Below are 13,885 nucleotides of genomic sequence, written 5' to 3' on the forward strand. Positions count from 1 at the left end.
GAGACTTGATAAAACCTTAGTCTCCCACTTTAATGGTCGAACAATCGACAAAAGCTGATGCTTTCTCTCAATTTCTTTTCGGGGGGTTCTCATAGAAATTTGCTTCAAATTATTTGGGAAATGAAAAAGGATCTAAATGAGAAGATTCAATATGTGTACTTATCCTACTATTTTTTTTTATCTTTTCTTATTTAATTAGGTTAAACATTTTTCAGGACTTAAACTTGACTATTATTCTCACATTCGGGTTTAAATTCTTTTTATTTTTGTTTTAAGTTAGCCTCTGAATTTGACAATTATTCTTACATTAAAGCTTGAACTTTTTTTTTGTTTAAGTTAATCTCTAAACTTAAAAGTGAACTTTTTTTTTTGTCATAGTCAATCTCTAAATTTAACAATTATTTGCCCAAATTAATCCATAATATTTCCTTAAAAATCTTAAAATTCAGGCTTAAGTTTATGATATTTTTATTTTATAAAATAACTTATGTAAAAAGATTTCACGTATTAAGAAATAACCTCACTGTCTTTTCATAGTTCCTTCTAAATTACTATAAATAAAAATTAAGTAATTTAATGCTTTTCCACTAAATTGCGATAAATAAAAGCTAAATCATTTAAGAGAAAGTAAGGAAAATATAGTGGAGGGATGCAGTTACACGATCTAAAATTTAAGTGATTTTATATCTTTTTATAATTTTTTATATGTTTAATATTTTAACAATCTAATCGTTGAATTTATTAAAATATTTATATTTATCATACATGTAAATTTTTTAATCTATCCGATATTTCTATCATGTCGATCTAAAATATTGTTTGCACTAATATATATATAATAGTTGAAAGTTTTTAACGTAAAACAATTAGTTAAAAAAATTTCATTTATATTAAACTTGGTATACACAGTGTACATGATTAGAGCATGAAATATAACAATTGAATTATTAAAATATTAAATATTTAAAAATTATAAAAAATATAAAACTATTTAAATTTTACATCGATATAAGTGACTCGCTCCGCATATATATAACATACAAACGAAAAAAATATTACTTTTCTTCTAATTCATATAAACATGAATTTTTTTTTACATTAATTTCATTTCAAGTTTTTATTATATCTATTTTTTTATACAATAGGAGGATAATACGCTTTAACACACTCAAACCTACATTCTCTTGTATTGACAACAATGCCAATACCAATACCAACCGAATTAAGGCTCAATCAACAACTAACTTACATATTCAAATAAACTCTTTAAATCAATTAAAATTAAAGCAAAAAAAAAACCAATTAACCAAATTTTATCGACTAATTCGGTAACTCAATTTAATCTAATTTAGCAAACCATAGTAGCTAACTAGACATGGCTTCAAAGCAAAATCTTGCTTCCTATGTTTAGGTTTTTTATTTTCATTTTATAATGTATGGGTAGTGAGATGCATTAAGAGATACGAGTATATCAAATGGTACATCGATAAATAAATATATAAAGAATAAAAGATTGAATATAAAAATTAGTAACAAAATTTGGATTTAATATACGTCTTTAAGATCTTATCCTAAAATGAATCCATTAATACTCACAATTATAATAAAATTTAGGCCCAACCTTCTTACAAAAATGTTGCAACTTTTCTATTGTATCACTAGGTAAACTCAGTAAAATCACTCACCTTTCTATTGAAGATACAAAATACAAACTCGCAAAGGTGTAAAACACGACACATAAGTTATGTCTTTCAATAATGCTATAATCATGAGGTGTGATATGATAGTTACTTATACATTTTTTAATCATGAGGTCGGGGATTCGATTATTATCCATGAAAATATAAAACATTTCATAACTAACCATTTAGAAAAACCTAATGAACCTCACTCAATAATCACCACACTAAACTTTTGTCACAACATCTCATCCGATGGACCACAAGACAAAACTTAAAACCCAAAATAACCAGGGAGAAGGACATGATCTCCGTATAACAAATTCCTTTTCTCTCTCTCTCCTTTTCTTCTTCTTCCCTCTTACCCTCTCCGACCACCTTGTTAGGCGACCCTCCACTTTATATAAATATGGTTACCAGTCCATGATCATTGAAAAGGTAAGCAACATTAGGTCAGCCTTAAGTATTATTATTTATTTTTTTTGGGGGGGGGGGATTAGTTGTAGTGCTAGACTTAGATCTCAATTCCTTTGCTAACACTCATCATGTCGGTTGGAGAAATTGCCACTAATCACAGTCCTTGTCTTCCATACCTAGATTTTGTATTTCGTAGCGTAATATCGATTCAAGAACCAATTATAACACTAACTTGAGATAGAGATAATGTAACCCTAAACCCCAAATTCAAAATTTTAATTATTAATAAAAATAAATACAATATTTAGGTAAGCTTGGTACATGAATAAATGTAATAATACTTTGAAAGGATAATTTAAGATTTAAATTGATGGAAAACTAATGAGTAAGGGAGACCTACCAAAGTTTACTAAGAAAAGAGTAACCCCACCAAATCATGAGGGGTCTTGCTTTTAAAGCTTTTTAATTAGTTACCCAAAATTTTGAGATTTCTTGTTCATCAACTTGAACCCACATAGATTGTGAAGTACACAACTTATATGATGCTAATAGTATCAACCCAAAAATAGTAAATTACTTCCAAGGTTATTAAACTATTATTAAGTTTATATTTTAATCATTTAACTTTGAAAAGTTATAAAATGGTTATTGAATTATTCAAAAGTTTTCATTTAAGTCGTTAAGTTATTAAAATTGTTATTGTATGGTATTATTTGTTTACATTGCTTGCGCTCAGCAAAAGCTCTCATTCTCTTTTTTTCTATAATTCAATTTTTTCATGAAATAGTTTTGAATATCACGAATCTGCGAATCAAAATCCAAACAGCTTTCTTCTTCAATCTCTGACACTAACCATCAGATCGACTTAGATGTAAGGTAAGTTATTCGACTCGTCGATGAGTAATGATTCATCGTACAATTATCAATTGTTGCTTGGAGCTCGTTAGCCAACTTTAAAAAAAAATAAACTTAACAACCCAGTGAATTAAATAAAAACTTTTAAATAGTTCAGTAACTTTAATGAAAACTTTTAAATGGTTTGATGACCACAACATAAACTTATTAATAGTTTAGTGATATTGAATATAATTTACCAAAAAAAGTAAAATTAGGCAATTTAAGTTTATTTTGTGTAAATAATATGTAGGTATAACATATTTTCCTTTCTAATAATAGCATACATTGCATTGTGAGTGTACTTTAAAGGGGAGAATGTAGATCCGAACCTTATAAACAGCATTGTTAAGAGTAGTAGTCACGAACCCTCAACTAGACCTTAAAACGAACATGCAAACTATCTAAAAAATATTATTTCATGAAAATAAATTAATAGTCCATATTACCCTCTCCCCCAATAAAATTAGTCAATGATTTTGCTTTCATTAACTTGAATCATTCTCTCCAATTCCAAAAAAAATAGTTAATTTGTACCAAAAAATTGAAATAAGCAATCGAATTATTGAAGACAGAAATGTGACAAAGAAGAGGTCTAAAATAAATAAATAAATGACTATTTGCATTTTAGCTTTCTTTCTTGTGCATTATCAACTAATAAAGTGTTTTATATAATAAATGGAAAGCCATATTGCTGTCTAAACACATGCTAGCTTTAAAGAGTTTGATGAACAGGCCGGAATTTAGATTTCATAATAAATTAATATGTTATATACCTTGGCTTTGCTTCATTATTAATTAGTTTATATCAAATTATAGAATAAAATTTTAAAAATTAAAATAAAATCTAAGTAAGATTTTCAAAATCAGACCGATGGTTGAACTGATTAGGTTACTGGTTCGTATAGTTTGATTGAATAAATTATTAAAAATATTTAAAAAAAACTAATTCAATTGACTTTTTAACTTGGTTCAATCAATTTGTATTGGTTTATGGATCAATTTGTTTGATGTCTCTCTCTGGACCGATCCCCAACCGGTTCAGTCTAATTCAGATAACCATGACTCTAAGTTTCTACAATCCGTACATTTAGAATTGAGTTCTCCTTACTTTTATTTTTAAGAATTTAATCTATCTACTTTTTGGATTTATAAATCTACTTTCGTATTATATATAAACACGTAACGTTTTAATTTAAAAATTAACAATATTAACTATTTAAACTAACTAATTAATTACATATAATATATATATATAAAAGCATGAAGTTGGAAAAACTTTTGAACTGATAAGTTGTGATAATTATAAACATTTTTTACTCTATTGTAGGTCGAATATGTTAAAAATATTTTAATTATAATTTGAATTTTTTTTATAATTGGAGGACAACGGGGTTTGTTTGGGATCAAACCCAAATTCTCATGCTCACAACATAATTCTCTTGCCACTAGATTAAAAGGTTATTGGCGTAATTTGGGAATTTTCTATTATAATATTTGAATTGATAATTTAATATATTTTAATTATATTCAATTATTCAAATAAAAAATATTATTTTACATTAATCACTGCAATTAAATTATAAAATTTAAAATTTTGATTAAATATTAAATGTATAAAATTACATGCAAGGCACATGACATTAGAAGCTAATATTTTAAAATATTCACATAAGAAATTTACTTTCCACAATAACCACGGGTGTCGAGGTAATTACAATTTCAAGTCTCAACTGGTTTTGTGAAAAATATTCATGAACCTCAATACTCATGAGTGTTGAGGTCTCATCAATTAATATTAATTAGGTATTTAGTGCGGCCTGACCAACTAACAAAATTCAAGGGATCTTAACACTCACAAGTGTCGAGGTCTCTTCTTATAAATACCTCACCCTCATTCTCTTATGTTTTCACTAAAAATCCTCTCCAAAACTATTAACATAATTTTTTTTGAACATTAATCCCATTATAGATTGTTATCATATATGCTTATATATATATACAATGCTTAGAACTACTCATAGTTTCTCCTCAACCCTTAAATAAGAGGATAATACGCTTTATCACACTCAAACCCACATCCTCCTGCACTAACAATAATATTAATACCAATCCAACTTCGGTATTATTAACATAATTTAACATATTTAAGCTTCACATAAACAACTAAAAGAAGGATGATTTTATTGACTTTGTGACACAAAAAAAGCTTAATGACTTGCCCAATCTTTAATGGGTATGTGGGAATTGGGAAGGGCAGATGGTGACAAATAAATTTAGATCTAAGATTGAAAATCAAGAGGCCCCTATTTTCACTTTAATATTACTTAACCTTTTGGAGTCTTTTGCTTGGAAGAATTTCGAGTGATGACCCTCCCACCTTAAATAAATCTTCAATTCTTTAAACCAATATATATATATACACACACACAAATCTTCATTCTTATGTATAAATTAAAAATTGTAAAAAATAATTATAAAATACTAAATCGGTGGTGGTGAGATGTTTTCAAACCCCACACAATTTTCGACAAAATTGAAAAATAAAACTTAAAGATAAAACTGAACATAGATATCCAAAATCTAATATCGAACGAACTATACATCGCAAACTTCACTTCAAATAGTAAAACTCCCTTCAACAGTGTCTTAATTCATCTAGGAATTTAATTGAGTGGCTTATCATAAAGTAACATACATAAAATATTTGAAGCATCAATTTTTTTTCTTGTGAATAAAAAACAATACATTAATCTACTTAAATTATACCCAAATTCCCTCAGATGCGTTTCAAATAACTGTAAGTTATATTTTTTATCAACAGACGTTTTAGCAAGACTATTTGTCTCTTTATTGTCTTCTCTAGAATTGACCATTGCGTAACGTTAATCAATAAATATTGGATTCTTCTAACTAAAGTAGAATTCGACATCTTTAAACAACTATTCAATATAACTTATACCATTTACAAAATAAACATACTGGCAAAACCCTGATCAAGTGCAATAGTATTCTAATTATAAAAACAATAGAGCTTTTAACTTAATAATTTTAAAAGGGTCCACATTATCACAACTAACTACTTTAATCATGTGCATTTATTTATCTTTTTTTTCTTAATGCATGTCCAATCAATGAGACCATTCCATATATAAATATACATTGTTCAAAAATATATACTACCATTTTTGGAAAATATAAAATTAATAATTGGTAATATAAATTATTGAATTGTTTATTTATTTTTATAATAATTTAGAATTAAGTTCTTCATAAAATATATTCTCAATTTATTCATGCAAAATTGCAAATCCTTGTTTGGTCTTTTTTTAGTTTTAATTTTTGACTTTAAAAAATAATAATAATAAAGATGGAGTTGTTGTGTTGTGTTGTGTGTCCATATTCCACATTGATTTTTTTGATTAATTTAGTTTTCCAATCCAATTGAATTATATTCAACGTCAAAACTAAATTAGATACAAAGACCTCAATTTAGGGTCTTGATTTGACTCACAGTTAAGGTAATTATTATTATTATTATTTTCAATTATTAAAACCCATTAATTTGTTAAATATTTTCAATTTTTCAAGGATAAAATGAGGACGATTTATAAAAATATTCATTCATTTGATAATTATCTAATTTTTAATAGATATATTATTGTTTATTCTTATCCACTTACTATATAGTATATATTCCTATTTACGGAAAGGATTATATGAAAGAGAAACTTCACATTATCATTTATCCCTTACCAATGGCATTTTAGCATATTTTTTCATGGTATTTACACAACATTTTGTTAATTTTTTAATCTGGATTCTAAACCCTAGACCATAGACCTTAAACTTTAAACCATCGACCTTAGACCTCAAACTTTGGACCCCAAACCCTACACCTTAGACTCTCGATCTTAAACGCTATGTTAAAGGTTTAGAGTTTAGAGTTTAAGGTTTATAATTTGGGTCTAAGATCTAGGGTTTAAACATCAAGGTCGAGAGTTCAAAGTCTAAAATTTAAGGTTTAGACTAAAAATTATCAAAATAATATATCAATGACATGAAAAAAGATGTTGAAATGACATTAAATAATTAAATAATTGACATAGAAAAAAATTATATGAATCCTGAACTTTAAATATTAAACCTTGAATCTCAACCTTAGACCCTTAACCTTGAACTCTAGGTTTAAGATATAGGGTCTAAGGTCGAGGGTTCAAGATCTAATATTTAGGGTTTGGGGTCCAATATTTAGGGTTTAAAATTTGAGATCCAAGATTTTGGTTGAATTACCAAAATGATGTGTCCAATAACATAAAAAAATGTTGAAATAATATTAAATAATTGATAAAGGATTAGTGATGATGTGGCGTCTTTGTTTCTTACTATTCTTTCTTATAGAAAATAAATTATATTAGTGTTTTAAATATTTTTGAATTTATATAAAAATTTCTATTAATTCATAAAAAGAATAAGATTTTTGATAATTTCTCAATAGCTTTATCATATTTGAGAGTAGTGATAATACTTACTTAAATCTTATAATTTCAATATATTAATTAAAAGCTGATAAAATTTTTAGTGATAAAATAAATCTTGTTCACCAAAAACTTATTACATCCAAGTTTTCCTTCACACGTCACTTTTCTTCCTATTATTTTCCCTGAAAAGACTTCACATTTTTTTTTCACTCTCTCTTTTATTTTCTTCACACTCTCTTATTTTCAAAATATTCCCTTTTTTTTATTTTCTTCAAGTGATTTTGCTTTCGTGGGCAGTTGATAAATCTTAAAGCTTTAAACCCAGTAGTTTTGCATTAAAAGCTAGCATCTTTATATCTCTTCATTATTTTGTTCTTGCTTTCTTTCATTTTTCTTTGTACTTTTTTAAACAAAGAATCCTCATTTCCAGTAGATTAATGCACCAAAGCTTTGAACTTTACTTTTAGTTTCAATTTTTTCGTAGAACCCACATCTCTTGTTGATGAATTCTACTTGTTGGTGTTAAAAAAAATGATGGCATACATTTATTTGCTTCTTCTATTTCTTTCTTATGGTGTTTCTTTGGTCACTTCTCGTTCTTTTCCTAGTAATGAAGGTAATGTGCTTTTCCTTTTAGTCTTTACTTTTCCGGGTTTTTTTTTTCTTTTGCAGATCTTGTTTGGTTTCTTGGAAAATGTGAGTAGAAATAAGGATCTTAACTGTAAATTCTAGCTTCAATGGTGTTCAACATTTTGTTGCTAAGTTGGGGGAACTTTGGTTCTTTGCAGTTATGGCTCTTACAACATTTAAGGAAGATATATATGAAGACCCACATCTGGTTTTGTCAAATTGGAATGTTTTAGATTCTGATCCTTGTGAATGGTTTGGGATTACTTGTAATAAAGAGAGACAACATGTTATAAAGATGTAAGCTTTGATCCAACATGTTCATAAACATTACTACACAATTGATGTATGTTTTTAGTGTAATCATGTTTCTTAATTTGTTGCAGAAACATATCATCTTCATCTTTGAAGGGATTTCTTGCACCAGAAATAGGCCAAATTACCTACTTGCAAGAACTGTATGTTGGTTCTTATTCGAATTTGTTCAAAACCATGTTCTTGATTCAACTTATATCGGTCTAGGATTGTCGTAGTTGATACATACTTACCTGTGCTTTTGTAGAACTTTACAAAAAAACAAGCTGTTAGGGATAATACCGAAAGAACTCGGCATGTTGAAGTTCCTCAAAGTCTTGGATCTAGGGATGAACCGGTTGACTGGTCCGATTCCTCCGGAGCTAGGGAATTTATCGAGTGTGGTGAAGATGTAATGTAAACTTTATCAGCCGTGATTTAAGGAAATGAGCTTGTTTTTTTTTCTTATTAATGGCTTTTTCTTTTGCTATCACAGAGATCTTCAGTCAAATGGGTTAACAGGAAGCCTGCCTGCTGAGCTCGGCAATTTAAAGTATCTTGAGGAACTTCGACTCGATAGAAATAGACTTAAAGGAGCTGTTCCTGCTTATAGCAATTCAACATTTACGGCTAATACGCGTGGAATGTAAGTAGGAAACAGAGGATGCATGACCATTGTAATAGGATGGTTATAATCTATATGCGCTGTTGATTGTGTTAGTATTTCAAAGTTGATATCTAATAATTCTTTACGCTACAGGTATGCGACACATTCAAACTTACCTGGACTTTGTAGCTCATCTCAGTTAAAAGTGGCAGATTTCTCCTATAATTTTTTGATCGGAAGAATTCCAAAGTGCTTGGAACACCTTCCAAGGTAAACTTTATTTTCGTATATCATTGATGTGTGTTGGCTTCTTTTTATACTATCGGCTCATGTTTTTCCCGTATTATTAATGCAGCGCAAGCTTTCAAGGGAACTGTCTTCAGGCCAACAATACTAAACAGCGTCCCAGCTCACAATGCGGTATATATATACACTATATGTAACCTTTTACCATTGCTAGCCGATGGTCTTATTACAATGAAATAGTTCGATAATGATGATGTTATGGTTGATGGTGAAAATATTTGTTCTTTTAGGTGCCGAGTCTTCTGAAAGTCACAAAGCACCCAGCCCTAAGCATCAGCGTGCCGAAGATGTCGCAAAGCGTACGAAAGCATCGAAACCCGCGTGGCTCTTGGCTCTTGAAATTGTGACGGGAATTATGGTGGGATCTCTCTTTCTCGTTGCTCTCCTTACCGCTTTCCAGAGATGCAATAGCAAGTCATCAATCATAATCCCTTGGAAAAAATCCGGGAGTGGGAAGGATCATGTGGTGGTGTATATAGGTTAGTTTGCTATATATGCTGTTGAGCCGTTGCCTACTTTTCCTTGGATTAACTTTTGTAGTTTATTCCTCGAAACAATATCGATTAACATCACAATTTTTTCACAGATTCTGAGTTATTGAAAGACGTGACTAAATTTAGCAGGCAAGAGCTTGAAGTAGCTTGTGAAGACTTTAGCAACATTATCGGTTCTTCTCCTGACAGTTTGGTCTATAAAGGTACCATGAAGGGTGGGCCAGAAATTGCTGTGATATCCCTCTGCATTAAAGAAGAGCGCTGGACAGGTTATCTCGAGCTCTATTACCAGAGAGAGGTACTTGTTATCATGTAACAATGTGACGAACTTGGAGTAATCGGGTTCTAAATTTTCGGTTAAATTGTTATTCAGGTGGCAGAATTGGCAAGATTGAATCACGAGAACTTAGGGAAATTATTAGGCTACTGTCGAGAGAGCACTCCATTTACGAGAATGCTTGTTTTCGAATACGCATCGAATGGAACACTTTACGAGCATTTGCATTGTAAGCATACTTCCTCTCTTGCTCGGTTCACATGCAATGGTTAACATGTTTTTACCATTGTGATCAATTTCCATGCAGATGGTGAAGGATCTCAATTATATTGGACAAGGCGAATGAGAATTATTCTCGGCATTGCTCGAGGACTTAAATATCTTCATACAGAACTTGATCCACCATTCACTATATTAGAGTTAAACTCAAGTGCCGTGTATCTTACAGAGGATTTTTCTCCCAAGGTATCTAATAATTTGTTCATTATCTCGGATTCCAGGGATATCTTTCTGATCAAGAAATTATCTCGTCATGCAGTTGGTTGATTTGGAAAGCTGGAAAAGCATTCTTTCCAGATCGGAAAAGAACTCCGGCTCCGTTGGCAACAACGGAGCCGTTTGTCTACTTCCTAATTCCGTTGAAAAACGCCATGTAGACATCCACGGAAACATCCATGCATTCGGTATACTTATGCTTGAAATAATCAGTGGGAGGCCTCCATTTTGCAAGGATAAAGGTTCCTTGATAGATTGGGTAAGCAAAACTTTTAATGTCATCATCGTGTTATCATAAACATGCATTCATGTGCTCTAATGCATTTTGCAGGCGAAGGACTATCTCGAGTTACCGGAAGTAATGTCTTACCTATTAGACCCGGAGTTAAAACATTTCAGATACGAAGACCTGAAAGCTATCTGCGAAGTTATATGCCTTTGTATTCAACCAGACTCTTCAAAACAACCATCGATGGACGAAATAAGCTCGGTTTTGGAGAGTAAGATTGACACATCGGCTTCCATCGAGTTCAAATCGTCTTCTTTGGCGTGGGCTGAACTTGCTCTCTCATCATGATTGACTTAAAACCTCAACACACTGTACATCAAATACATACAGTTTTACAACCCCTTTTTTATCTTTGTAAATGCTTCTGCCATGCCAAAAAAAGATAAACATTCGGCTTCACTTATATAACATTGGATGTTGAGAAAAAAAAAATCTCTGAAATCATAAAACATTTGATTACGTTTGGAAATTATGTTGATGTTGTTCTTAGCATCATACACAAAGAAATTGTTGGTTTTATTGCTTCTTGTAATCTTGAGAAAAATACATATAAATATTTGTTAACCAGTTAAATATATATATATACTATATCATGGCGGTCGGTTTGGTGCGTACTGTTTCAGTACTAACATGGAACATCGGCTTGGTGCGCACTGTTTCAGTACTAAAATGGAACATCGGCCGTTTTTTATCATACCGGCTAGAACGAACATGGTGCATATTAAGAAAATATTAAGTTCTGTTGTTGAATTCCTAAATCTCTAAAATTTCAGCCCCTAGCTTGATTTCAAGCAACTCTTTCAACTCTTTCAAGATAGGTATTTTATATAATTGATAAATATTTTATATTTAAAATTTATTTAGTATCATTCATTTAATATTTTAAATATTAAAAGAAATATATATTAAATATACTCTTTAAAAATTTTCAATAAATTTGAAATATTACGCCAAAACAAACGAGTATCGATACGGTGTATCCACTGGTGTGGTACTGACTACCTTGATATATATATATTTACTAATATAAACCCATTATTGAATTTGATCTTTGGTGTAAAGAGTCAACTGAACATCAATTTAATTGTGTAACAATGAAAATGTCTTTATTTTACAAAGTAAATTATAAAGGTGTATTTGTTATTTCATATCTTTTATTAGAAAAATAGGGTGCCATTGGCCAATTGAGCACTAACTCAATTGAATAATCATAAAACTATCATTACTTTACAAGGTAAGTTATACTAATTTAAGGATGTTTTTGTTATTTTCTTATTAAAAAATAGAAATATAAATACACATAAGTCCTTATATTCTTCACAAATTTAAAATTTAATCCATATACTTTTAATTTTAGGAATTTAGTCCCTCACTTTCAAATTTTAAAATCCAAATCCAAATGTTAACTGCATTAAAATTAAACCTATATTTTGAAATTTGAAAATTAAATGGACTAAATTCCTTTATATATTTTAACCTAATAGGATTTGAACCAAAGTCTTTATATTTACGGGTTGAAGAGAGATTATGAGTAATTTTAAATATTATCTTAAAAAAATATGATCCGAACTATAATAAGATTATTAAAAAAAATGAGCGAAAATAATGAGTTATTCACTTAAAAAAACATATATAAAGATAATTAAACAAAATCAAAATAAAAAGAAAAATGATTGATCCCCCACTCATAGTTTTTTTCTTAACCTTTCAACAACCCCATGAATCCAAGCCGATGATGCCCAGTCCCATCTTTGACACCATAACACATAATATGATCAGTTCCTAAACTTCCAATAATATTTATGATTATAGGAAAATTTAAAAAAAATATTTAATGCCCCCCATTTTTTGGCAATATAAGCATGATTTTAGAAGGCTCTTTCTTTGACGATATCAAAGCTCATTTCACTGGGATCGGTGGCTTGCAATTCAACTTGAACACCATCCAGTTCTCTTCTGAACCTATCTTTGGAACTTGCGTACAACATTTTGCTCCTCACCCTCGATGTGTCTGGTGACCTGTAATGCAACATGAATTTTATGAAGAAGAGCCATTTACGTATAACAAAATATTTCATGCAATTGTTTGGGGGCGCCCGGGGGGGGGGGGAATACCATGCGATGAAGAAAATCTTGCTCTTTTGGCAATTCTCGTCGGTGGTGAAATCAAAATCGTAGACAGCGTAACGACACTCATCGGAAGGCAAACTGGAACATAATTTCTCATAGCTGTCTTTGGGTGCACCTACTTTCTCCACTACAATCTGTTGGAGGTTTTCCTCTATTTTGAAAACGATGAACCTGTAGTTTCGCTTCGCTTTTAGCTCCAAGAACTTGGTTTTACATTCATCGTTCACTGCCATGCCCGATGCTGAGTTTGCCTGCATCCATATCCATCAATGACACAATGTTATTAAAAAAAAAACATAATCATATGATGTTGTAATGAGGATTAAAAGAACATTACCATTTTGCCACCAATGAGAGAGAGGAAAAGGAGAGGGGGAGGAGGGGGCTTTGAGAGAGGTGTGAAGTAGTGAAAGGGGAGAGGAGGGAGCAAGGAAGTGATGGTGTGTAGTTAAATAGGAAATGGGATCCTTGTTTTTAGGGGTTATTTGAGGTTTAAATCTTTTGTTTTTTATGGAAGATGAGAGATTTTAGAGTTGAAATTCTTTTTAGTGGTTTCCTAGTAGCTTTTCTATGTTTAGGTGTATCATGAGATACATTCCTAAGTTATAGAATATTAGTTGGATGTCTATCCCTCTTAATAATAGTTTGGGTTCAAATCATAGTTATATCATAATGAAAAGATAAATGGTAAGATGTGTTTATATATAATTCAAATGAATTTTATTTTAACCTAGACAACCATATGTCTAGGGTCACAATCACCATAATTTTTTAGATAACTATAAAAATATAGAAAAATAATTTAAACTTATTTAGCTTATAAGGAGGTATTAAAAATATTTAAATTATAAAAAGTTATAGAAAAATGTATTCGGTTCTTTTTCAAGCTTTGAAA

At 30.0% G+C, this 13,885-nt stretch overlaps 2 protein-coding genes across 3 annotated transcripts; one reads left to right on the top strand and one right to left on the bottom strand.

The window, feature by feature from the left end:
* Positions 1-7,616: 7,616 nt before the first annotated feature.
* LOC107963771 (probable LRR receptor-like serine/threonine-protein kinase At1g63430) lies at positions 7,617-11,329 on the top strand. The gene is made up of 13 exons (XM_041105913.1): positions 7,617-8,087; positions 8,260-8,398; positions 8,485-8,556; positions 8,661-8,804; positions 8,889-9,038; positions 9,153-9,269; positions 9,355-9,419; positions 9,536-9,784; positions 9,892-10,097; positions 10,173-10,305; positions 10,384-10,541; positions 10,615-10,830; positions 10,903-11,329. The coding sequence occupies exons 1-13, from the start codon at positions 8,003-8,005 to the stop codon at positions 11,146-11,148; spliced, it is 1,980 nt and encodes a 659-aa protein (XP_040961847.1). The 5' UTR covers positions 7,617-8,002; the 3' UTR covers positions 11,149-11,329.
* A 1,124-nt stretch (positions 11,330-12,453) lies between these two features.
* Positions 12,454-13,485, bottom strand: LOC107887971 (actin-depolymerizing factor). Of its 2 annotated transcripts, XM_016812179.2 has the most exons (3): positions 13,328-13,485; positions 12,976-13,241; positions 12,454-12,879 (listed from the first exon to the last, which is right to left on the bottom strand). In XM_016812179.2, the coding sequence occupies exons 1-3, from the start codon at positions 13,328-13,330 to the stop codon at positions 12,729-12,731; spliced, it is 420 nt and encodes a 139-aa protein (XP_016667668.1). In that variant the 5' UTR covers positions 13,331-13,485; the 3' UTR covers positions 12,454-12,728. The 2 variants fall into 2 exon arrangements, with proteins under 2 accessions (XP_016667668.1, XP_040961851.1); XM_041105917.1 differs by lacking the exon at positions 13,328-13,485 and having other exon boundaries at positions 12,976-13,247.
* Between the last annotated feature and the right edge of the window lie 400 nt (positions 13,486-13,885).

The sequence above is a fragment of the Gossypium hirsutum genome, chromosome A03, assembly GCF_007990345.1.
Source record: "Gossypium hirsutum isolate 1008001.06 chromosome A03, Gossypium_hirsutum_v2.1, whole genome shotgun sequence".
Lineage (NCBI taxonomy): Eukaryota > Viridiplantae > Streptophyta > Magnoliopsida > Malvales > Malvaceae > Gossypium > Gossypium hirsutum.